Source organism: Callithrix jacchus, chromosome 5 (assembly GCF_049354715.1).
Source record: "Callithrix jacchus isolate 240 chromosome 5, calJac240_pri, whole genome shotgun sequence".
NCBI lineage: Eukaryota > Metazoa > Chordata > Mammalia > Primates > Cebidae > Callithrix > Callithrix jacchus.
Genome location: NC_133506.1, coordinates 119,968,096 through 119,995,251, shown reverse-complemented (window position 1 = coordinate 119,995,251; position 27,156 = coordinate 119,968,096). Strand labels below are relative to the sequence as shown.

Here is a 27,156-nt window from a genome sequence, read left to right as displayed (position 1 = left end):
TCACTCCTTAAAAGTACAGGACTTTTGGCCAGGCGTGGTGGCTCATGTCTGTAATCCCGGCAGTTTGGGCGGCCAAGGCAAGTGGATCACCTGAGGTCAGGAGTTCAAAACTAGCCTGGTCAACATGGCGAAACCCTGTCTCTACTAAGAATACAAAAATTAGCCAAGTGTGGTGGTGAATGCCTACAATCCCAGCTACTTTGGAGACTGAGGCAGAATTGCTTGAACCCAGGAGGCAGAGGCTGCAGTGAGTCGAGATCGTGCCATTGCACTCCAGCCTGGGCGACAGAGCAAGACTCTGTCTCAAAAAAACAAAACAAAACAAACAAACAAAAAAAAGTATAGACTTTTAGGATTGACAACAATAAGGATGTATTATTGAAATGTAAAAATAAATTTAAAATTTCAGACTGGGCGTGGTGGCTCATGCCTGTAATCCCAGCATTTTGGGAGGCCAAGGTGGATGGATCACCTGAGGTCAGGAGTTCCAGACAAGAATGGCTAACATGGTGAAACCCCGTCTTTATTAAAAATACAAAATTAGCTGGGGGTGGAGGTGCGCACCTGTAATCCCAGCTACTAAGGAGGCTGAGGCAGGAGAATCGATTGGATGTAGGAGGCAGAGGTTGCAGTGAGTCAAGATCACACCATTGCACTCCATGCTCTCCAGCCTGGCCAAGAGTGAGACTTCGTCTCAAAAAAACAAAAACCCACATACACACTTCATTTTACTCATTAGATTTCAACTATCACCCTTCCCAATAAGTTCAGAATAGCAAAACAGGAGCCAAATTGATAGGCTATCACCTTCTCTAGCTTATAAAGTCTGCCCTCTGGTGGAAGTGCTAATTAACAGTGAAATGGCCAAATAGAGACAGCAGGAGAGAAACAAATGAGCCACTGTAGAGGCACCAGCTGAATAATCCAGGGGGGTGACTGCAATAGTTAGTTATGGCATTTTTACACTTTCCTCTGAAAAGTAAATCCAACAACTTCTGGTCATAGGCCAGGCCTTAAGGCATATACTTTCTGCACCATTTCATAAGAAATTAGAATGTAGGACCCTAAAAGTTGAAGATTAGTATACCTCTTCAGCCCTCGAGCCTCTTCTTATTCCCCAATTCATGGGGTCTTCATGGACAGTGAGAATTTCCAAGGAGTTAAAAACATTTTTAGAGATTTTGCAAATAGACTGTGAATCAGAATTAAAGACTTTAAATTGCTTTTCCCTCTAATAAATTGCATGGTATGGTCATGTGAGACTAAAGCATAACTTATCCCCATTTTCCTTTTATTTTTTTTCCTTTATAATATACTCACTTCCTGATCTGGGGTCCATTCAATTGCTTCTATCAGAAACAGATTTAAATGAATTGTTCTTATACATTATGATTTTCAGGAAAAGAAATGTATAGTGTTAATTATCTACTTAGAAATATTCCCAAATTATTCATCAGGAAATTAACAATATTTTATTAGGGTTTTCTTGATTGTATCTTCCAGGAAAGACTGGTATTCAGCATCCACTCCACTAGAAGTCAAGAAGTACAGGCTGATAATGGATTGTTTGGAAGTCAGATTTCCAAGTGCTAGGACTAGTTTGCCACCACACACAGTGGTTCAAGATGCATCACTAGCTATAGTTGTGGTTTCCTTGGTTAGAACACAGGGACTTTACTTACCTATCTCCTGGGAAGTAGAAAAACAATCAGTATAGGAAAAGTGCTTTGGGAAGCTTTTAAACTTAAAAGAAGCCAAGCAAGAAATACATCACTTGGTGCTATGTTCTCCTGTAGACTAGGTTACAGAATAACTGAAACCAAGGCCACTGATGTGGGAAAAAAAAAAAAATTAAGAAATTTTTAAGAGGATCAACAGCACCTGAGCTCAATGAGATTCATGACCGGTCTGTTTACCTGCTGCCTCCTCCTGTGGCATTGTGGGAGTTCTTCGGGGCCCCTGTGGCCCACTGTTCTTGTCACTGTTGTTTTCCTCCAGGCTGCCTGCTGGCTCTTGGGTTTTCACCAGCTGACTCAAGAGAACTGCCAAAATATTCTGCATGTCAGCTGGTGTGCTTGAAGCTTCAGGGGTCGTCTGTTCTGCTGAAGGCAGGACCACTGGGACAGAGGGTGCCTCCTTCAAAGACTCCTCTGGGGCCATGGGCTCTGAGTCCTGCTGCTGGGAAGTAGCTTCCGTCAGGGCACTGATGGATTGGTTCAGGGCTTCCAGCTGCTGCTGCATCTCTGGATTGGAATGGATGTTAAGCAGCTGTGCCATTTGGGGGATGCTCAGGTCGGTCTGGCTCTGCAGCAGGTTTAATAACACTGCCAATTCACTTTGATTCAGCTGTTGTGTGATGTCACCAAGGCCTGTGGAAAGATAGTGAAGCCAATATAAGAGGATGAGACAGGCCAAGGGCCCTTTGCCTTCTTCAACTGGCAATAGCAACTTAAAATATCCAAAAAATGAAGTTTCATTTTAAATGTCTCATTTTTCATACCTCAAAATGTCATGATACAGTTTGTTATTCTTTATGCTTTCACTTTAAAAATACAGGCAATAACCAAAACATCTCTGCATTGTGCATAAAAGTGACTTCATTTTACCTGTATTCTTCAAGGTTACTGATTTTTAACTCTTACTGTACATCAGAATTACTAGGAGAGATTTTATAATCTCTCCTATTCAGATATCTCAGGACCCATCCCTAGAGATATGGCAATTGTATGGGCATATCTATATTTAAAGCTTCCTGGATGGTTCTTACGTACAGCCAGTGTTGAGAATTATTGCTCTAAGTGAAGAGGTAAGGGAGAGTGAACCAGAAAAAGAGAATCTTTTGTTCTGAAAAACTGGTCGTAACACAGGAGAACTACTTTGTTATAATAGTTTAATATGAAATAGTTTTAGATATATTTAGATCAAAGTAACAGTCTATAAAACTAACAACATTTAGCAACTGTAATTTAAAATTATTAGATTCTATGAACTTTTTATCAAATCTAACATAAGCAAGACTCCAAATTATGTGTGTTAGAAAGTCATGAGTATACTAACCTTAAATTAAATTTGGCTTACCTAATTCACTGATTTATACCACAAATTTAATTGAGATACAGTGTTCCATACATATTTCAGGAAAGGAAAATGATCTATTGTAGAATTTCTGGAACATATGTACAAAACTCGGCTTATCTCTTTTTCCCCATAATGAGGACATTAAGCTCTTTCCTAATAGTTAACTGGACAAAAACTAAAAAACAGACACACAGACTTCCTGCACTTGACCTTCCAGACCTGCCAAATATGCTTAGTAATAGCGCAAAGGCCCCATTCCAGCACTAACCTACCTATTGCATCCCCAGCCCCAGGCTCCACCTTGCTAGGAGCAGGCTGAGGTGGTGCTGGGCTGCTATTCTTCACAGGCTCGGCACTTGTCCCTGAGGTAGTTTCTTTTCGAGAAGTTTTGGATGGAGGTGGCTCTTCCACAACAACACCGCTTTGTCGCTGACGTCGCCGTTTCTTACTCCACAACTCGTGGCAATCCTGCCAGTGGGGGAGGCTGGAAAAAGACAAAGCAAAGGGGAAACATGTATGGAAATGTAACAGTGAATGAATGGAGGAGCAAAGAATTAAAATAGGAAGACAAAGACTGTGTGAAATGTCAAGAATAAGAAAAACAAAAATAACCAGAAAAGTTAGTAAGCAGGTAACAACAGTGTAAAAGAAATCATGGCAGATGGTACTCTGAGGAAATAAAAGTACAAAAGTCCAAGACATTTACACAGTGAGAAAGGAGAATCTTGCTAATACTAGGTACAGATCAGCTACATAAATTCCCATATAAATACTATCTTTCCTTGGCAAAACAAGAATACAGAACTGTATTGGTCAAGTTTCAGTAGAGAATAAAGAGGAGGACAGAGATAGCTGGCTTGTTAATGTCCACAGAAGATCTGGAAAGGCAGTGATTTAAATCCTGGAACCATATATCATGATCTAAACATCTCTGTGCAAAATCAACTTATGTGCAATTTGGTTTGTGAGGACCAAAGACGAGTTCCTTCCCCTTTCTGCCCACCGAATTTTGATGACTGGATATCAACTTGCTCATCTGTGGAGGTCAGCACTACATATAACTTACTATATTTTTCCAGACTTTCCCATACAAACAGACCAAGTAGGTTAAATCTTACTATAAAAATCTGTCTATAATAGGAGTTCTCAAATATATTTCAAGTCATATTCAGTGTATCAAAATTCCACTGAAATAAATAAATTTGGCCTAGCGCAGTGGCTCACACCTGTAATCCCAGCACTTTGGGAGGCAAAGGTGGGCAGATCATGAGGTCAGGAGTTCGAGACAAGCCTGGCGAACGCGGTGAAACCCCATCTCTACTGAAAATACAAAAGTTAGCCAGGCATTGTTGTGTGTGCCTGTAATCCCAGATATAGGGAGGCTGAGGTAGGAGGATTGCTTGAACCAGGGTGGTGGAGATTGCAGTGAGTTGAGATGTTGCCACTGCACTCCAGCCTGAGCAACAGAGCAAGACTCCGTCTCAAAATTAAATAAAATATAAATGAATTTAGACATTTCTTTGGAGCAATCAGATTTACAGTTACTATTTACTCATGAACTAAAATCCTACCTGTTTTTAAGACAGGCAGTCTTTCTTAAGGTAAGAAAATACCCCCCAAAATTTGACATTAAAGCTCTAATACTGTCAGTGATAAATTCAAAGATAAAAGCCTATTTTTTTTTCTTTTAGAGACGGGGTCTTGCTCTGTCACTCAGGCTGGAGTGCGGTGGTGCCTTCTTGGTTCACTGCAACCTCCGCCTCCTGGGTTCAAGCGATTATCATGCCTCAGTCTCCCCAAGTAGTTGGGACTACAGATAGGTGCCACCACTCCCGGCTAGTTTTTGTATTTTTAGTAGAGACGGGGTTTCACCATGTTGGCCAAGCTGGTCTCGAACTCATGATCTCAGGTGATCCGCCTGCCTCAGCCTCCCAAAGTGCTGGGATTACAGACATAAGCCACCATGCCAGGCCAGATAAAAGACTTTTTATGTGCTAGAATGTGGGATGTGAACCTCTGAAGCTCCAATACGATACAGGGGCATTCATAAGATTCTAATGAAAGAAAGACACATTGAAAGATCATATTTCTTTTATTCATTTATTTATTTATTTACTTTGAGATGGAGTCTCACTCTATCGCCCAGGCAGGAGTACACTGGCACAATCTCAGCCTTCTGCAACCTCCACCTTCTGAGTTCAAGCGATTCTCCTTCCTCAGCCTCCTGAATAGCCAGGATTACAAGTGCGCACCACCACACCCATTTAATTTTTTGAATTTTTAGTAGAGACAGGGTTTCACCATGTTGACCAGGCTGGTCTTGAACTCCTGACCTCAGGTGATTCACCTGCCTCAGCCTCCAAAAGTGCTGGTATTACAGGCGGGAGCCACTGCACCTGGCCAAAAGATCATTATTTCTTACATCAAAATTCAATAACCTAGCCAGGCATAGTGGTTCCTACCTGTAATCCCAGCATTTGGGAGGCCAAGGCAGGCTAATCACCTGAGGTCAGGAGTTTGAGAAAAGCCTGGCCAACATGGTGAAACCTCGCCTCTACTAAAAATACAAAAATTAGCCAGGTGTGGTGGTGGGCGGCTGTAATCCAGCTACTCAGGTGGCTGAGGCATGAGAATCACTTGAACCTGGGAGGTAGAAGTTGCAGTGAGCTGAGATCGCACCACTGCACTCCAGCCTGGGTGACAGAGTGAGAGATCCTGTCTCAGAATTTAAAAAAAAAAAAAAAAAATTTAATAACCTGGCAGTGATGCAAACCATCTAAAACTGAAACTGTCTCTGTAAGTGTGATATACATGGTCATCACAGTATGACATGCATGATTCCACAGGAAGGAATGATTAAGAGCAAAAAGGAGGCCAGGCACAGTGTCTCCAGCCTGTAATCCCATGACGTTGGAAGGCTGAGGCAGAAGGATTATTTGAGCCCAGGGGTTTGAAATAGCCTGGGCAACATAGTGAGACCCCATTTCTACAATTAGGAAAAAAAAAAAAAAAAAAAAAGGCCAGGCACGGTGGCTCACACCTGTAATCCGAGCACTTTGAGAGGCTGAGGTGGGCAGAAGTTCAAGACCAGCCTAACCAACATGGTAAAACCCCATCTCTACTAAAAATACAAAAAAATTAGCTGAGAATGGCGATGGGCACCTGTAATCCTAGCTACTTGGAAGGCTGAGGCAGGAGAATTGCTTAAACCCAGGAGGCAGAAGAGACAGAGCAAGACTCAATCTCAAAACAACAGCAACAACAAAAAACACTGAGCATGATGGCTCACACCTGTAATCCCAGCACTTTGGGAGACCAAGGCAGGTGAATCACCTGAGGTCAGGAGTTTGAGACCAACCAGGCCAGCATGGTAAAACTTTGCCTCTACTAAAAATATAAAAATTAGCTGGGCATGGTGGTGGGTGCCTATAGTCCCAGCTAGTTGGGAGGCTGAGGCAGGAGAATCACTTGAACCCTGCAGAGGTTGCAGTGAGCCAAGATTGTGCCACTGCACTCCATCCTGGCAACAAAGTGAGACTCCATCTCCAAAAAAAAAAACCAAAACCCACAAAAGGCCAGGTGCAGTGGCTCACGCCTGTAATCCTAACACTTTGGGAGGCTGAGGCAGGCGGATCACGAAGTCAGAAGTTTGAGATCAGCCTGACCAACATGGTGAAACCCCATCTCTACTAAAAATACAAAACTTAGCTGGGCGTGGTGGCAGGTGCCTGTAATCCCAGCTACTTGGGAGGCTGAAGCAGGAGAATGGCTTGAAACCAGGAGGCAGAGGTTGTGGTGAGCTGAGATTACGCCATCGTACTCCAGCCTAGGCAAAAAGAGTGAAACTCTGTCTCAAAAAAAAAACAACCCACAAAAATCTAAAAGGAACACTTTCAAAGAGGCCCTAAGGAACAATATTCTGGGATGGAGATCCAGGGACAAAAGAAGATAGTTTGAGTCAAATTAGAACAAGTATGATAGCTAAATCTATTACTTATATAAAGAAAAAACAACAACAAAGAAAAAAACAATAAAATAAACCTCAACCATAATACAAGGACACCTCTTCATTTGGGACTTATTGGGCATTTGTGGTTCTTTTATGAGTTTCTCATCTTCTAAGGCCCAGAGGAAAGTTTAGGGTCATAATATGGCTACTAGCACTTACTCTGGAGGAGCCATTTTGCTGAGCTCAACATCTTTAAGGAAGTCACTCTGTAGGGTCTGTTCAGCTGTGCACCGCTTACTAGGATCTAGTGTCAGCATGTGGTCCAATAAATCAAGTGCTGCAGAAGGAATGCTATGGAAAAGAACACAAAAAGGGCAAGTTCACAATAACCGTACAGTTCTCAAATCTGTAACTTTGTTCAAGGGGTCTCACACCTGTAATTCCACCACTTTGGGAGGCCAAGGTAGGAGGACTGCTTGAAGCCAGAAGTTTGAGAGCAGCCTGGGCAACATATTGATACCTCATCTCTACATTTTTTTTTTTAAATTATCTGGGTATAATGGTGTGTACCTTGTAGTCTCAGCTACTTGGGAGGCTGATATTGGAAGATCACTCGAGCATAGGAATTCGAGGTTGCACTGAGCCCTGACTGCACAACTGCATTCCAGCCTGGGCAACAGAGCAAGACCCCCATCTCTTTAAAAAAAAAAAAAAAGATGGGCATGGTGGCTTATGCCTATAGTTCCACCTAGCACTTTGGCAGGCTGAGGTGAGTGGATCATTTGAGGCCAGGAGTTCTGTACCAGCCTGGCCAACACAGTGAAACCCAACTCAACTAAAAATACAAAAAATCAGCCAGGGGTGGTGACACATGCCTGTAATCCTAGCTGCTCAGAAGGCTGAAAATTGCTTGAACCTTGGAGACAGAGGTTATAGTGAACCAAGATTGCATCACTGCACTCCAGCCTGGGTGACACACACACAAAAATATGGCCAGTTCAATCCATCTATTAAAGTTTTAAAAAAAAAAAAAAAAAAAAAAGGAGATGGAGGTTGCAATGAGCCGAGAACACACCACTACAGTCCAGCTTGGTGACAGAGTGAGACACTGTCTCAAAAAAAAAAACAACAACTTTGAATTTCCATATAAAACCAAGGAAAGGAAGTTGGAAGTTGGCTAACGCAAACAAGCAGATTTGCTCCCACACAGGATTTAAGAAATGCTGGGCCAGGTACAGTGGCTCACGCCTGTAATCCCAGCACTTTGGGAGGCCAAGGTAGAGGCAGATGGATCATCTGAGGTCAGGAGTTTGAGACCAGCCTGACTAACACAGTGAAACCCTGTTTCTAACAAAAATACAAAAAATTAGCCAGGTGTGGTGGCATGCATCTGTAATCTCAGTTACTCAGCAGACTGAGGCAGGAGAATCACTTAAACTGGGAGGCGGAGATTGCAGTGAGCCAAGATCACACTGTTGTACTCTGGCTTGGGCAACAAGAACAAAACTCCATCTCAAAAAAAAGAAGAGGTGTGGTAGTCCACACCTATAATCCCAGCTCTCTGGGAGGCCAAGGCAGGCAGATCACTTGAGGTCAGGAATTCAAGACGAGCCTTGCCAACATGGTAAAATGCCATCTCTACTAAAAATATAAAAATTAACTGGGCATGGTGACAGGTGCCTGTAATTCCAGCTACTGGGGAGGCTGAGGCAGGAGAATCGCTTGAACCTGGGAGACAGAGGTTATAGAGAACCAAGATTGCATCACTGCACTCCAGCCTGGGTGACACACACACAAAAATATGGCCAGTTCAATCCATCTATTAAAGTTTTTTAAAAAAAAAGAGAGAGAGAGAAAGAAAGTAAAAAGAAAAACAAAACCAAAACATCGCCACATGGCTAGACATGGTAGCATGACCAGTGATCTTCCTGCCTCTCTCTCCCAAAGTTTAAGCCCAGCACTTTGGGAGGCTGAGGCAGAAGATCACTTGAGCCCAGGAGCTCAAGACCATCCTGGGCAACATAAGGAGATCCTATTTCTACTGGGAAAAAAAAAAGCCAGGTGTGGAGATGCATGCCAGTGGTCCTAGCTATTCAGAAGCCTAAAGTGGGAGGACTGCTTGAGCCCAGCAGGTCAAGGTTGCAGTGAGCCCTAAGCATACCACTGCAGTCCAGCCTGGACAACAGAGCAAGACCCTGTCTCAATTAAAAACAAAACAAACAAAAAAAAAAAAACATGAAGCCAACAGTTCCATTCTATTTTTCTCATGGGAATACCAAGACGACTATGAGAAAATTTATATATTATTAAAAATAAAATGGTTTTCTATTGTCTAGAAGAGAAAATTACAAAAGGGCTATGATACAACTCATATACTATTCAAAACCAACATGTTTTTCTACACTGTGCTGCCATAATAAATTGGGACAACATTAACTCCACAGACCAGGAAAAAGTCAAGCCCCAACACCAGCCAGACACAGAAATGAGATGTACATTTTTGCCAAACTCACAAAGAAAATTCTTCTCGTAGACGCCTTCTATATTGCTTCTTCGGTTTCATGGTGTTGAAGTAGGGCAGTTTGATAACATCAGGCCACACAGCTGGACAAGGGCTACCACAGAGTCGGCTGAAAACAAAGCAAAAAGCAAGAACAACGGAGTGAGTGAGTCAGCATCATGAATTCTGGAGGTTTTAGAAGCAGAATTTATTACCTCCTGAGGTCTGGGGAACCTTCCTTATTACATTAGAGGGCATGCATAAAGGAAAGTATAACATCACTGCTTTAAGGACAGAAAGGAATAGAACAACAGAAAGAGCTGGTTATAACAGAGCGAAGAAGAAATACTGGGATAATAATCCTAAATGATCTACATTATTTGGATTGTGAAATGTTTTAATCCTCCCATACAGGTTTTCATTACCAGTTTTGTTCTGTTTGATTAACGCTAATTACAAAGGGCTAAGTTGGTCCTATAGTATCCCTATAGGGTAAACTGTGAGATGAGAAGAGAGTATAGCCTGAACATTTTGATAGATAATTGACAGTTTACCAAATAATAAAAAATGAGTTACGTATCACCTTTAAAAAATGTCTACATTAGGCTAATGTGGTGGCTCATGCATGTAATCCCAGCACTTTGGGAGGTCAAGGCAGGAGGATTGTTTGAGGCCAGGAGTTCAAGCCGAGGAGTTTGAGCCCAGGCAACATCATGAGACCCTGTCTCTACAAAACAAATGAACAAAAAAATAGCTGGGTATGGTGGCAAATACCTATAGTACCAGCTATTCAGAAGGGTAAGATGGGAGGATCGATTGCGTGCAGGAGTTTGAGGCTGCAGTGGGCTATGATCATGCCACTGCACTCCAGTCTAGGTGACAGAGTAAGACCCTGTGTCCAAAAAAAAGAAAAGGAAAAAAAGTCTATATTAGACTGCTATATTCTTCCCTTTAATTTCATTGGGGGGGGGGGAACCCACCCAAATTCCAGCCCAATCCTGAGCCTTCCCCAAATTTTCTATTATAGGTTGCATTTTATAACTATTTACATGCTATATGCCTTACTAAACTCTAAATTCTTTGAAGGCAGGAACCTATTTATCTCAGAATCCCAAAGTTAAATGTTAAAAGTAATCTGTTGTAAAAATTAAAAACAAAACAAAACAAAACAAAAAAGTAATGTTGTATAAAAGGCTCAATAAATGTTTTCTGAATAAATTTAATCTAATCTGAGCTATGAATGGAAGAGCCATCCTGAAATGGCATGCTTTTATATGAAGAGCTAATAAAAATTATGCAAGGTAAGACCTAAAAATAAGGTGAAATACAACTTCTTTTTATGTATAGCCCATGACAAAATATGTGGTAAACCTGACTGAATAAAAAGAAACTTATTTGGACATAAGAAACATAAACTCAATCAGAATGACTAGAAAGTGATAGAAACTGAAGGATGAGATTACCTATCACACCTGGACACTCATGAATACATGCACAACTGTACCTGATCAGTTCTAGCTGAGCCAGTTCCAGATTGGCTTGAAAAATAGGCTTCTTTGTGAATAGTTCCCCAAGAATGCATCTAGAAAAGGTAAAATTGAGAGGTCAGAAATTCTTAGAGCCTATATAAAGAGCCTCAAAAATCTTTTTATACTATTAACGTATTGAGTTGCAACCAATATAACTAGCCCCAAATTTCAGTGTCTGAGTTTCCTAAGAGAAAATATTTATTGCAGTGAAACAGACAGTATAAGGATTTAAATTTGCCAGCATATCAAACTTTTGCCACCTATTAAGGACACTCTTTGAGCACAGAAAGGGAGTCAAGAGTCCTCCTGACCTCAGGTAATCCCCCAGCCTTGGCCTCCCAAAGTGCTAGGATTATAGGCGTGAGCCACCGCGCCTGGCTATTTTTATTTTTTAGAGATGAGATCTTACCATCTTGCCCAGGGTGGTCTCGAACTCCTGAGCTCAAGTGATGCTCCCACCTCGGTCTCCCAAAGTGTTGAGATTACAGGCGTGAGCCACCATATCCAGCCAGCCCAGTTGGACTTTTAAACAGGTTATGTTAAAACAGCTTTGCCAGTGGATGTGGTGGCTCATGCCTGTAATACCAGCACTTTGAGAGGCCAAGGCAGGTAGATCACCTGATGTCAGGAGTTCAAGAACAGCTTGGCCATCATGGTGAAACCTCGTCTCTACTGAAAAAACAAAAATTAGCTGGAGGTGGTGGTGGGTGCCTGTAATCCCAGCTACTTAGGAAGCTGAGGCAAGAGCAATGCTTGAATGTGGGAGGCAGGGGTTGCAGTGAGCTGAGATGGTGCCATTGCACTCAGCCTGGGCAATAAGAGTGAAAGTCCATCACTAATTGGACATGTTTACATGGTGATGAAGTATTTCCCCACAAATTAGTTATTAATTACAAAAGAATTAGTAGTAACTAGTGGGAAGAGAATACTTTAACCAAAACTAACATCATCAATATGAGGCAAACAGAGTCTATTTAAGTACAAATACAATAAATATCCTGATAAGAACATAATATCGCATATGGAGTATTTATGGTAACTGGTTTGTCTTCTTCAAAAATATGTCAGGGAAGATAAAGGCTAAGGAATTGTTCTAGATTAAAGAAGATTAAAAAGGCCAGGCATGGTAGTTCACGCCTGTAATCCCAGCACTTTGGGAGACCAGGTGGGCCGATCATTTGAGGTTAGGAGTTTGAAACGATGGTAAAACCCTGTCTCTACTAAAAAGCCAAAAATTAGTCGGTTGTGGTGGCATACACCTGTAGTCCCAGTTATGTGGGAGGCTGAGGCAGAGGAATCACTTGAACACAGGAAGCAGAGGCTGCAGTGAACCGAGATCCTGCCACTGCACTCCAGCCTGGGCAAAAGAGCCAGGCTCGGTGACTCACACCTGTAATCCCAGCACTTTGGGAGGCCGAGGCAGGTATATCACCTGAGGTCAGTGGTTTGAGACCAGGTTGGCCAACATGGTGAAACCCCATCTGTACTAAAAATACAAAAAATGAGCCAGGCATGGTGGCAGATGCCTGTAATCCCAGCTACCCGGGAGGCTTAAACCCAGGAGGCGGAGGTTTCAGTGAGCCAAAATCGCTCCATTGCACTCCAGCCTGAGCAAGTAAAGCAAAATTCTGTCTCGAAAAAAAAAGAATGGCAACTTGGAGACTGACTTGAGTAATGATCAAATTCCAGTCCCCAGCAAAAAAATAAATAAAAAGAATGACAGCTAAATGTGATACATGATTCTGAACTGGATCCTGTATCAGATAGAGTATTAATTTGGGGACATTATTAAGATACTGATAAAACTGGAATATATTTGGAATGTAGACTGATGTGATGCATTAAATAAAAATAGTGTATATCAATATTACAGTTCCTGAATTTGATAACTGTATTGTGGTTGTGTAAGAGGATATCTTTGTTCTTAGGGACTATACATTAAATATTACGAGGGAAAGCAGCATGATATATGCAAAAATTTTCAAACAGTTCCAGAAAAATATGTGGTGTGTACATATATAAACACAAACATTTTATTCTATGTATGTGTTATCTGATGTGCAAATGTGGCAAGATGTTAAAAATTAGTGAACGTAATCTTTTATGCTGATTAAGAGTGGGAGGAGTATATACTATATAATTCCATTTGCATAAAATTCTAGAAATGGAAATTAATCTATAGTGTAGAATGCAGAACAGTGGTTTGCCTGGGAATGGGAGGGTGTGGGTAGAAGAAAGGGATTATAAAAGGCCACAAGGAAACTGTGGAAGGTGATCATTATTTTGGCTGTGTTGATGGTTTTACTGGTGATATACTGTGTCAAAACATATCAAAATATATGCAATTTATTGTATACTTCAATAAAAAAGGTTTAAATGTTGAATGAATTTGATAAGGCTATACTGTACTCATTTTCTGTACTATAATAGTTTTCTGTACTCATAACTTATCCATACACTGAAATTATTTCAAAATAAATTAAAATAAAGGCCAAGCATGGTAGCTCATGCCTGTAATCCTAGCACTTTGGAAGGCTTAGGCAGGAAGATCACTTGAAGCCAGTCAGCCTGGCAACACAGCAAGACCACATCTCCTTAAAAAAAAAAAATAAATAAAAAAGAAAGAAAGAAAGAAAACAAAAGATTACATGAATATTCTATACTTTGTTACATGCCTGAAATTTTTTATTTTTTTAAAGTGGGGAAAGAAAAAAATAGTCAATGAATCTGTCTGACCTATGTTTTGAAATGAGACAAATACAAAACCATATAGGTTTATTTTGAAATTCTTTAGTGTGACTTAATTTGAGAAAGCAAAACAAACATAGTATTTTTTTTTTTTTAAGACAGATTCTCCCTCTGTTGCCCAGGCTGGAGTGTAGTGGCACAATCTTGGTTCACTGCAACCTCTCTCTCCGGGTTTAAGCAATTCTCTGCCTCAGACTCCCGAGTAGTTGGGATTACAGGCATGTGCCACCTCAGTCTCCCAAGTAGCTGGGATTACAGGCATGTGCCACCTCAGTCTCCCAAGTAGCTGAGATTACAGGCATGTGCCACCAGGCCCAGCTAATTTTGTGTATTTTTAGTAGAGATGGGGTTTTACCATCTTGGCTAGGCTGGTCTTGAACTCCTGCCTCAGCCTCCCAAAGTGTTGGGATAACAGGTATGAGCCACTGCACCCAGCCCAAACCTAGCTTTTTAAGTAGCACTCTTCTGTTAGAATTTAGACTTTTAAACAAATTATGTTAAAACAACTTTAAAGACCTCTTACTTCCAATAGTCTCTCAAACCCTATTCAGAGATGGAAAAGTAAAATTTAGGCCAGGCCCGTGGCTGACACCTGTAATCCTAGCACTTGGGAAGGCCAAGGTGGGAGGATTGCTTGAGCCCAGGAGTTAGAGAGGAGATTGGGCAACATAGTGAGATCCCAACTCTATAAAAAGAAAAAAGATCTACAATTTAATTCTGTTTCCAACATTAACTTCCACATCAAGTTCGTCACAGCAGGTAAAATGAGAGGCATTTAAAAAAGAAAAAAAAAAGCTGCTAGGTTTTTAGACTCCAGGCATAATTTGCTGTACTAGTCTCTCTAGTTTCTCCTCTTGATTTGAATTTGCACACTGAACTGTCATATCAATTCTCTATAAAAAATCCATAAAAATATCTTCAGAGAGACTACCATGGATCACCAAAGTAGTAAATTCATACCAAAAGTCAAACAAAATCTTAATTCAATGAGTCACTGGGCTTTGAACAATGTTTAACTTTCTGCAGTTTTAATTTCAAATTGTGTTTTTCTGTTTTCTTTTCTTTTGGTTTCCAGTCCTTTGGTGGGGAAGACATCTTTGTTATGTAATCAACACTTCCCTACTGCACTGAGGTGGCAGGCTGCACAGACTGAAATAATAGTACCGAACAGAGCTATGAACTTTCCCCATGCATCTTAATGGGGCGTTAACTTTAGAGCCTGGTTGTGGCAATTTAAATGCTAATACTGTTAAAGCAAATAGTCCAGAACAAAAACACACCCAGCTTGAGTCAGTAAAATTTAACTAAAGCTTTATTTGATTTGGGTAGGCTACCACAGAAATTATGCTCTTTCTTCTTTCTCCATCATTCTGTTGAATTTTAAAATAAAACCCCTGCAGTGCTCCTCTTAAAGACTGACATTAATAGAGGAAGGAAAAGAATGGAAAGAAGTGATTTGCTCCACTAGGAAGTATATATTCAGAATCCTAAAGTATGGAGGTCAAGGACAGTGTGAGTGGGCATAAATCATACAACCTAAGACACAATTAATAAACATGGCCCATTTAAAACATCCATGCCCCAACACACAGACTGTAGTTTCTAAATATCATTTTCCACTGAAAGGAACTAAGACTCCTTAAAGAAATGTTTGATTCCAGTTCTGGGGAAATGAATAAGACAAGGTTGGAACCAAAAACAAGGTGTTTTCTACTATAACACTACTATGGTGTGTCAAAGAACTCAAAATAGAAGCCGAATAAGCTCCCACTGGCCAAACACTGGACAGTTTGAACAAGAGTAAGGATAATAACCACAATGGATTAAAATACATCAAATACGTTTCAATCCACTAGTTCATAATGAAACAAACAAACAAAAAAAAACATTTTTCATTGGTCATCTTTGAAGGATACTAGAAAGCTACTTCATTATTTTTGAAAACTGTTAAATAAAAGGAAAGAATTAACCTTTATCCTACCTTTTCTATATTATTTATACCTGGGTTCAGCCAAATAGATGAGAAATTATTTTTATATAAGTATTCTAATAAGAAATGATATAATTAGAATATGACCATCACAAAACCATCACAAATGAATTAACAGATATGGACAATGGCCAAATAACTGATAATATCTCAAAAAAGGACAATTACGTATTATGTAAAGTGGTGTGTATATAAATCTGCTCATTTAAACTGTCCTCATAAGGCCATAAAAGCAAGCTGACTAGTTTGTACTGGATTATTTTGTTTTCTTGTTTTAAAATTCTCCACAGACCACATATCCATTTATTGCCTGTACTCTGGTACTCCCACTGCTCCCCATCCTCCCAACATTGATGTACCACTAATTACATAACTTTTGTTAGAAGTACTCAAAACCAAGTGTAAAGTATTCTCCGGGTCTACTACCCTGAACCTGGGTGGGTGGTTAGGAATCAACATTTAATCCACTTACAATTTTCGAAAAGTAAAAAAGACAAGTTGGGTACGGCAACATGTGCCTGTTGTCACAGCTATTGAGGAGGCTGAGGCAGGAGGATGGCTTGAGCCCAGGAGTTCAAGGATATAGTATGCTATCATCATGCCTACAAACAGCCACTGGACTCCAGAATGGGAAACAAAGAAAGACTCTGTCTCAAACAACAAAAAGATAAACAATCATGCTAAAAAAAAAAAAAATACCATGAGGATACAATCTGCGAAATCCAGACCATAAGTGGCTGGATAGGACAAGTGAACTAGTTTCTTCTAAGGAAATGGTAAGAAAACAAAATAAATCAAAATTAGGTAACATAGAAGGGGAAAGTAAAATTAAAAGACTTGATGTAATCAACTGCAATCTATGAACCTTACTTGGATTTCTTATTTGGTTCCCAATTCAAACAAAGTTTAAACAAAAAAAGAAGATATCTGTTTTTTGAAAAAAGTGTCTCTGACATTAAGAAATATTCAACAGATTTCCCAGAAATCTGGCCAAAAGTTTATCCCCATACTCCTGAACTTAAAAAGAGCTGCAAAAAGCCAATGTACAGAGAAAACAAAGTACAAGTCAACAATATGTAATTTACAGACAAAAGAAAAAGTTAACAGAACCTTACCCACAGCTCCAAACATCTATGGCTGGTGTATAACGTTCCTCTCCTAGCAGTAGTTCTGGAGGCCGGTACCACAAAGTGATGACTTTGTTTGTGTAAGGGCGACTGAAATATAAAAAACCACCATGACATAAACTTACAATGGCTTCTGATGAAAAATATTCATGGCCAAGCACGGTGGCTCATGCCTGTAATCCCAGCACTTTGGGAGGCCAAGGCAGGCAGATCACGAGGTCAGGAAATCGAGACCATCCTGGCCAACGTGGTGAAACCCCATTTCTACTAAAATACAAAAATTAGCCAGGTGTGGTGGCAATAGTCCCAGCTTTACTTGGGAGGCTGAGGCAGGAGAATGGCTTAAACCGGGGAGGCGAGATTGCAGTAAGCCAAGATCGCACCACTGCATTCCAGCCTGGCAACAGAGTGAGACTCCATCGAAAGAAAGAAAAGAAGATAAGAAAGAAAAGAAAAGAAAGAGAAGAGAAGAGAAGAGAAGAGAAGAGAAGAGAAGAGAAGAGAAGAGAAGAGAAGAGAAGAGAAGAGAAGAGAGGAAAGGAAAAGAAAGAGAAAGAAAGAGAGAGAGAGAGAGAAAGAAAGAAAGAAAGAAAGAAAGAAAGAAAGAAAGAAAGAAAGAAAGAAAGAAAGAAAAGAAAAATATTCATATAACGAAATGCAAATAGAAATAGCTGCCAATTGGGCTGGGTGCAGTGGCTCACACCTGTAATCCCAGCACTTTGGAAGGCCGAAGCAGGTGGATCACCAGGTCAGGAGACTGGGATCATCCTGGCCAACATGGTGCAACCCTTCCCTACTAAAATACAAAAAATTAGCTGGGTGTGGTGGCACATGCCTGCAGTCCCAGCTACTTGGGAGGTTGAGGCAGGGGAATAGCTTGAACCCTGGGAGGCAGAGATTGCAATAAGCTGAGATAATGCCACTACATTCCACCCTGGCAACAGAGCAAAACTCTGTCTAAAAAAAAAAAAAAAGAAATAGCTGCCAATTGAAGATGAGACTGTTAAATTCATAGTAGCCTAACACTCCAAAAGTAAATTGGAAGTAGAAAATGAAGAAATAACTTCCAGGCCTCCCATGGTGGCTCATGCCTATAATCCCAGTACTTTGGGAGGCCTATAGGGGAGAATCATTTGAAGTCAGGAGTTCAAGACCAGTCTGGTCAACATAGCAAGATTGCACCTCTATTTTTAAAAAAAAAAAAAGAAAGGCCAGGCACAGTGGCTCATGCCTATAATCCCAGCACTCTGGGAGGCCAAGGTGGGCCGATCACCTAAGGTCCAGAGTTCTAGACTAGCCTAGTCAACATGGTAAAACCCTGTCTACTAAAAACACAAAAATTCGCCGGGCGTGGTGATGGGCACTTGAACCCAGGAGGCAGTGGCTACAGCGAGACGAGATCATACCATTGCACTCCAACCTGGACAACAAGTGCAAGACTGTCTCAAAAAACAAAACAAACAAAGGAAAAAAAGAAATAATTAACTTCCATTCTAATTTATTCCAGCCAAGAGACGATTCAAGAATTTAGATAGAATTTACTGCCTAAAATCTAAGAGGTAATACTTTCAGATAACTAGGGAACTCTCACAATTGCTGCAACTTGCAGAAATACTAGAATATCCAGGAATAAAAAAGATTCTTGGCCGGGTACGGTGGCTCATGCTTGTAATCCCAGCACTTTGGGAGGTTGACGTGGGTAGATAGCTTGAGCCCAGAAGTTCAAGAGTAGCCTGGGCAAAACGGCAAAACCATGACTCTACTAAAAATATAAAAATTAGCTCGGTATATTGGCACCCACCTGTGGTCCCAGCTACTTGCGAGACTGAGATGGGAGAATCACCTGAGCCCACAGAAGTTGAGTCTACAGTGAGCCCAAGATCATGCCACGTACTCCAGCCTGAGCAACAGAGTGAGACCCTTCCTCAAAAACAAACAAACAAACAAAGAAAACAAAACTTTTCCATTTCCCACAGGGAATTTTAATTAATGCCTTACCTCTCTTCAGAGTTATAGAGCCGAGCAAGTCCAAAATCTGCTAATTTGATTTGCCCGCTGTAAAACAAAAAACAATTATTTTCATAAGCAATAACAGTGGCCTCCAAAATACATCTAAAAGTCATCTGCTAAGTTAGGAGCTAAAGGAATTACAAAAATAAATTTTAACTTCTGCTCTCTTCATTTCACTCTTTTTTCTTTCTTTTTAAAAAATTTCATACAATATCCAGTTCAAGATTACTTCTACCATTAACGCTCAATCCTCCTAATTAAGCCTTTTTTGACAACTTCAGTTATTATGCCTTAGGCTTTTAAAAAAACTATTATTGCATTTTCTGAATTTGACTCCTTAGCTAAATATTTCTTTTATTTCATGGTAAACAACAGTCCCTAGAACCTGCTAGATTAAATATTTATTGTAGGGAAAAAAAGAAATGAGCTGTTCTAGATTGAGAAAGATTTAAGAGGCCAAACAGCTGGGCATGGTAGCTTACACGTAATCCCAGAACTTTGGGAGGCCACTGTACTCCAGCCTCAGCAACAGAGCAAGACCCTATCTCTGAAGAAAACAGCAAAAGCAAATCCATTTTCCTGGGCCCCAATTTTAAAGATGTTGACTCAATAGGACATGGCTCATGAATCTTCACTTCTAACAAGCCCACATGTGATGTCAATGCAGCTGGTCTGAGAATCATACTTTGAGAATCACTTCAAGGAGATCCCAACCATGTTTCACTCTGCTCAGTAATTTTTTTTTTTTTTTGAGTCAGTCTTCCTCTGTTACCCAGACTGGAGTGCAGTAGTGCAATCCTGGCTCAGTGCAGGCTTGATGATCTCCTGGGTTCAAGCAATTCTCCAGTTTCAGCCTCCAGAGTAGCTGGGACTACGGGCATACATCATTATGCCCCGTTTTTTTTTATATATTTTGTAGAGACAGGGTTCCCCTATGTTGCCCAGGCTGGTCTCAAATTCCTGTGCTCAATTGATCCTCCCTCCTCATCCTCCCAAAGGGCTGGGAGTCAGGTGTGGGCCACCATGACTGGCCTCAGCTCAGTAGTCTATCCTTGACAGTGATATAAAGAAATTTTTTTTTTAAGTTCCAGGGTACATGTGCAGGTTTGTTACATAGGTAAACTTGTGCCATCCAGGAAAAAAAAAAAAAACAACAACAAACTTATGCCATGGTTGTTTGTTGCACCTTTCAAACCATTACCTAAGTATTAAGCCCAGCAGGCATTAGCTATTTTTCCTGATGCTCTCCCTCCTCCTGCATGAAAGACTATTTTTAAAAACTACAACACAAAATGTTGGGAATCTATTTTAAAACTTTTTATTTATTGGAGAGGATAGGCAACACACACCAAAAAACCCAACAACTATTTATTAATTAGTTTGATTTAATGATATTTATCTAAATTCATGTAATCTCTTCAGTCATATTTACAGCCTTCCTACCTCTTGGTGCATGAAAAGCCAGCTCACTCTCTTACAGGAGGCTGGTGTAGGTGTCTAATAGCTCTGATTAGGCAAAAAGGTGAGATATAGATTACACATCCAAATCCAAAAATCTGAAATCCAAAATTTTTCAGAACCTTTTTTTCCTCCATCTGTCTGAAGCAAAATCTGAAACTTTTTGAGTGCCAACATGACACTCAAAGGAAATGCTCATTGGAACATTTCAGATTTTGTATGTTCAGAACAGTAAACTTAATATAAAATCCCAAAATCTGAAAAAATCTGAAATCCAAAAGAATTCTGATCTCAAGTACAGGGGATACTCAATATGTAATACAGAAAAGAGGTCAAGAGGTGCTCCCCAAAATATGAACGTGGGGCAATATTAAAACAAGGTAACTACTAGCAACAAAATTCTACATTAAATCAACACTTATTCCTAATAAAGAAAAAGGTACCTTATCCACTTGCCCCAAACACCATTACATTAAGTTCAATTTATAAGTAAATTCAGAGAAAAGCAAAAAGTAAAGAAATAGTTAACTTATATTGAGACCAAGAGGATTCCTCAAATTACTTGGCATCCTTATTCTGAAAGCCTAAGGTGATCCAAGACTTAAGGCGCATAGTAGGACTGAAAGTTAAAATGGCAACAGATATATAGTTACAGAAATCAGGGTAAACCTGAATATCAGCAGCACCTAACATATTTCCTGCCTGGCTCATACTAGGTACTAAATAAATGTTTATTAAATGAATTTAGTCTGCTATAGAACATCCTGATAGCACGTTTAGTGACTCCTGACCTTTGTTTCAACTAAACCATCATGGTGATTCAGTATGAAGTATGAAAGTATTGGTAAGTTTTTGCAATATAAAATAGAATGAGCCGAGTGCAGTGCCTCACACCTGTAGTCCCAACACTTTGGGAGACCAAGACAGGTGATCACTTAGTCAGACAGGTGATCACATTCGAGACCAGCTTGGCCAACATGGTGAAACCCCATCTTTACTAAAAATACAAAAATTAGCAGGGCATGGTGGTAGACACCTATAGTCCTAGCCACTCGGGAGGCTGAGGCAGAAGAACTGCATAAACTCAGGAGGTAGAAGTTGCAGTGAGCCAAGATAGCGCCACTGCACTCCAGCCTGGCTGACAGAGCCAGACTCCATCTCAAAAAAATAAAATAATTAATAAATAAAATAGAAGTGCCATTATATTGTTTATGTCCTGTCTCAAAGGAATAAGATGAATATAGAAATATGTGGTCTTTTTGCGACCATGGTTTAACATTTTTGCCTTTTGACAAGACCTTCAAGTACAGTGTCTCCACTCCCTCCCAGTTCAGCCCTTTCTCACATTGTACTTCCTTCCCTTGCTTGCCTGAATCCCTTGGTTAATTAACCAAACTACTTACTGTTTTCCCAGTTCCCTTCACTTGTGATAAAGCTAATCCCTAAGTCCCTAATTCTGGATCATAAGAAAATCTGCCTTTTCTGCTCTACCTTCTACCTAGAGAGCAGAATACAAGTATAAGGAATAAAAATCATATAATTGGCCAGACGTAGTGGCTCACACATGTATTCCCAGCACCTTGGGAGGCTAAGGTGGGCAGATCACCTGAGGTCAGACGTTGAGACCCAGCCTGGCCAACATGGTGAAACCCCGTCTCTACTAAAAATACAAAAATTAGATGGGCGTGGTGGCACGCGCCTATAGTCCCAGATACTTGGGAGGCTGAGACAGACTAACTGCTTGAACCTGGTAGGTGGAGACTGCAGTGAGCTGAAATCTCACCACTGCACTCCAGCCTGAGTGACAGAATGAGACTCCATCTCAAAAAACAAAAACAAACAAACAAAAAAACAAAACCGCCTGGGCACGGTGGCTCACACCTTTAATCTGAGCACTTTGGGAGGCTGAGGAGGGCAGATCACAAAGTCAGGAGTTTGAAACTAGCCTGGCCAACATGGTGAAGCCCTGTCTCTACTACAAACACAAAAATCAGCCAGGCATGGTAGGGATGCCTGTAATCCCAGCTACTTGGGAGGCTGAGGCACGAGAGTCACTTGAACCTGGGAGGTGGAGGTTGCAGTGAGCCGAGACCGCACCATTACATTTCAGCCTGGGTGACAGAGCAAGGCTCCGTCTAAAGAAAAGAAACACACACACACACACACACACACACACACACACACACACCATATTGTTTGGTGCCATTGCAAAATGTATGATTTCCTCTCTTTGTTAATTCCTGAATGCTGTTGCTTTGTCCTTTTACTTGTCTATAATCAGCAACTTCTATTCACCATGACTGTCATTACAGACCTCTGATATTCTCCTTAATGCTCTAATTCATGCCCTACCCACTTATGCTTACTTCACAAATGACCTTTTTCAGTGAAAAAAATTAAAGTAATTAGGTAACAAGTCCTTAGCATTCTACCTTTTACCAATATATTTAATTGCATCTATAATCTTACTTTTCTTTCCTTTCAATTACAGTCATCCCTCAGTATATGTAGGAATTGATTCCAAGACTCCCACATACACCAAAATTCAAGCAAACTCAAGACCTGCAGTAGGCTCTACAGAACCTACTTATATAAAACACTGGTACTCCATATATACACTGCAAATGCTGTTTTGTTTTGTTTGAGACAGAGTTTTGCTCTTGTTGCCCAGGCTGGAGTGCAATGGCGTGATCTCAGCTCACTGCAACCTCTGCCTCCTGGGTTCAAGTGATTCTCCTGCCTCAGCCTCCCAAGTAGCTGGGATTACAGGCATGCTCCACCACACCTGGCTAATTTTGTATTTTTAGTAGAGACGGGGTTTCTCCATTTTGGTCAAGCTGGTCTCGAACTCCTGACCTCAGGTGATCCGCTCACCTTGGCCTCCCAAAGTGTTGGGATTACAGGCGTGAGCCACCATGCATACACTGCTTTTTATTGGTTTTTGTTTGGATAAAATCTGTGTATAAGTGGACACACCACAGTTCAAACCCATGATGTTCAAGGGTCAACAGTACCTAAAACGTATGCCAATCTCTTTTCTTGACCAAGGATAATCAATTCCTCCACCTGAGGCCTTGACCCCATCTATTCTAGAAACTTGCTCCTTTAAATTATTTTGGTTCTTTCCCAAACCTTTTTATAGATTTTCTTTCCCCTTATCATTTTTTTGTTTTGTTTTTGAGACAGGATCTTGCTCTGTCGCCCAGGCTGGAGTGCTCTGGCATGATCTCTGCTCACTGTAACCTTCATGTCCCAGATTCAAGCAATTCTCATAGAAGGCCTCCCACATAGCTAGGATTAGAGGTGTGCACCACCAAACTCAGCTAATTCTTATACTTTTAGTAGAGAGACAGCGTTTTGCTATGTTGGCCAGGCTGGTCTGGAACTCCTAGCATCAACTGACCCACCCACCTCGACCTCCCAAAGTGTTAGGATTACACATGTGAGCCACCACACTGGCCTCCTCTTAGCATTTAAATATATTCAAATTTCTGCCATCCTTAAAAATTAAAGACACTCCCTACTACTACCTTTCCATCATGCTACTCATCCCCTTACTCCACACTTTTACCACTGACCGTTTAATTTTCAGATTCTCTTATAATTTGCCTGCATCATCTGATATCAGTGATCACTCCCTTTTTAAACTTGCCTATCTTGCATTCATATTTTCCTTATTTTCTTCCTCTCTCTGACCATTTCTCTTGGGTTACATTTCTGACATCTTTTAAATGCTCAGTAACTACCAAATCTGTACTGGTAGTTTGGAACTCCCAAATGACCATATGCTATTAAATATCACTACCCTGGATATGCAAAAGAGATATCTAAAAGGGATTTGCCTCTTACCCCATTCATCCTACTCTTCCTTCTGTCTTCCTTGTGTTGATTATTGGTGCCACCCATCTAGCTAGTTTTTCAAGTCAGAAACCTGTAAGTTATCTTACTTTCTTTAATTCATTATCTACTATTCACTTACTCAACCAAAGTCTACTGATCTATCAAGTCCATCCCTACTAGTAGTATCTGGGTTATTTCAAGCCCTGACCACTTCTTATGACATTCTTAGTAGGTCTCTCTGCCTCCAGTTTATCAGCATAAGGTGATAATTTTTGACCTTTCCAAAACAGAATATTGACTCTGTCTCTCCTCTATATAAAATGATTTGGTCTCATTTATACTTTGTAATTAAAATATAATGAACATCGGGCCGGGCGCAGTGGCTCACGCCTATAATCCCAGCACTTTGGGAGGCCGAGGGGGATGGATCACAAGGTCAAGAGATTGAGACCATCCTGGTCAACAAGGTGAAACCCCGTCTCCACTAAAAATACAAAATTTAGCCGGGCATGGTGGTGCACGCCTGTAGTTCCAGCTACTCAGGAGGCTGAGGCAGGAGAATTGCCTGAACCCAGGAGGCGGAGGTTGCGGTGAGCCGAGATCGTGCCATTGCACTCCAGCCTGGGCAACAAGAGCAAAACTCCATCTCAAAAAAAAAAAAATATATATATATATAAAATGAACATCGTGGAATCAACTCTGCTTTTCTCTCTCTCTCTCTCTCTCTCTCTCTCTCTCTCTCTCCCCTCCCTCTCCCCCTCCCCCTCCCTCCCTCCAACAGCTCGCTCTCTTCCTTGCCCAGCTGAAAACCCTTCACCATTTTTTCCAGGCCATCTCACCCAGAGGTCTCTGAATAGGCTGGATGGATCAGGCTAGACTATGGAATTCCTGTATCCTGCTTAGCAACCTGAGGAGGAAGTTCAATTTAATCTGGAACTTCATCAGCTTTGACTCTGGAAAGTCAAGAACCATAAGGGGCCTTACCCACCAGAAAGAACACCAAACTGAGCTGCAATTACTCCCTGTTTTGAGACATCTCCTCATGGAGGAGTAAAGGGAACAGCAAAAAGTATATTACACTACAGGCCAGAAAGCTGAAAGCTAATAGCCATTAAGTTCTTGATGCATTATTTACTATAGATGCAGAGTCACCAACCTCCAACTTTACTGGTAATTATAAGTCAGAGAAAGCAACATAAAGTAATAATTTTGGCTGGGCATGGTAGCTCACACTTGCAATCTCAGCATGTTGGGAGACTGAGGCAGGTGGATCATGAAGTAAGGAGATTGAGACCACCTTGGCCAACACGATGAAACCCTGTCTCTACTAAAAATTCAAAAATTATTTGGGTGTGTTGGTGCGTGCCTGTGATCCCAGCTAGGGAGGTTGAGGAAGGAGAATCGCTTGAACCTGGGAAGCAGCAGTGAGATCATGTCATTGCACTCCAGTCTGACAGATCAAGACTCTAAGATTATTTCTTTTTTTGATATGGAGTCTCGCTCTGTCGCCTGGGCTGGAGTGTAGTAGCTTGATCTCGGCTCACTGCAACCTCCACCTTCTGGGTTCAAGCAATGCTGATCCCTGTCAAATACAGATAAAGTTTAAGTTCCTCAGCGGGGCATACAAGATCCATAAATGGTATCCATGTAACTACCCAGCTTCATCTCTTGGCCACTATGTGCTTTCTTCTTCTTGCTCTAGATATACTGACCTGTTTACAGTTTTCCAGACATAACATGTTATTTTCAGGTTTATGTGCTTTTGTGTGTACAGCTTTTTCTGTCTAGAAATTTGATTACCCACTGTCGGTTTTTCAGATGAATTCATATTCACTCCTCAAGGCTGCATCTTTCCAGGTACTCTCAAATTCCAGGGGAAAAAATTGAGCTTAATAAATGCTTATTTATTTGTTTGTTTATTTCTCCAATAAAGAGAAATGATTGGATTCCAGTGTTCAATCATCTTATGTGAGACTTTTAGTACTAAAACCAGGACAGTCCCAGGTAACCATGCATGAGGTTATTCTACTCCATAAAGAGAGGAGATGTGTCATATCATTCCCTGTTGCTATATAATGTTTGTTAAACTAAACGGAAATGTTTAAAACAATGAGTGAATCAGACAAAAATAGATGTAACCAACCTAATTACCTAAGGAACTAAACACTTCCCTGATTTACTTTTTTGTTTTTTTGAGACAGAGTTTCGCTCTTGTTGCCCGGGATGGAGTCCAATGGCACAATCTTGGCTCACTGCAACATCCGGCTCAAGGGTTCAACCGATTCTCCTGCCTTAGCTTCCCTAGTAGTTGGGATTACAGGCATGCACACCATGCCTGGCTAATTTTGTATTTTTAGTAGAGACAGGGTTTCTCCATGTTGATCAGGCTGATCTCGAACTCCTGACCTCAGGTGATCTGCCTGCTTTGGCCTCCCAAAGTGCTGGGATTACAGGCGTGAGCCACCACGCCCAGCCAAAACTTCACTAATTTAAATGGTACCAGACTTGTTCTTTACCCCTCAGCAAGTAGGACTATTAAAAAAACTAGTGTGCATAATACATCTGATATTACCCATGCAGTACAGGCAAGCAAACAGAAAAAAAAGCAGACGATAAAAGCTTCTGATGAATTAATACCTGTTCATCACCAGATTCCTGCTTGTTTACACTATTAAAACCCAGGAGTAAGTACTGGGCAGGATAGGCCAATCACCAACTGCATACCAATGTTTACTCAGAAAGCTGGCAACTGAGGAATGCAAAAGAACAGCTAAAGAAGCAGGCATGTTTCTCCCACACTGAACATAGGGAATATCACTGAAAACTCAATGTGTGTGAATACTGCAATATTAGGTCTAATTATAATACCAATTAACAATTTGAAACCGAAAAGGGTCAGAGAAGAAGAGGAAAGTGTGTAACCTTAT

The 27,156-nt window shown here is 40.9% G+C and overlaps 1 protein-coding gene across 7 annotated transcripts in view; it reads right to left on the bottom strand.

Annotated features, from left to right (window-relative positions):
• The window catches only part of CDK12 (cyclin dependent kinase 12), a 74,901-nt gene that overhangs the window by 6,300 nt on the left and 41,445 nt on the right, over positions 1-27,156 (bottom strand). For all 7 annotated transcript variants that reach the window (XM_002748521.7, XM_002748522.7, XM_017973123.5 and 4 more), the window contains 7 exons: positions 18,920-18,976; positions 16,910-17,011; positions 11,032-11,109; positions 9,541-9,657; positions 7,247-7,378; positions 3,351-3,562; positions 1,917-2,369 (listed from right to left, as the gene is read on the bottom strand). In XM_002748521.7, the coding sequence (XP_002748567.1) occupies positions 1,917-2,369; positions 3,351-3,562; positions 7,247-7,378; positions 9,541-9,657; positions 11,032-11,109; positions 16,910-17,011; positions 18,920-18,976 (1,151 nt within the window). The remainder of the gene's footprint in view (positions 1-1,916; positions 2,370-3,350; positions 3,563-7,246; positions 7,379-9,540; positions 9,658-11,031; positions 11,110-16,909; positions 17,012-18,919; positions 18,977-27,156) is intronic.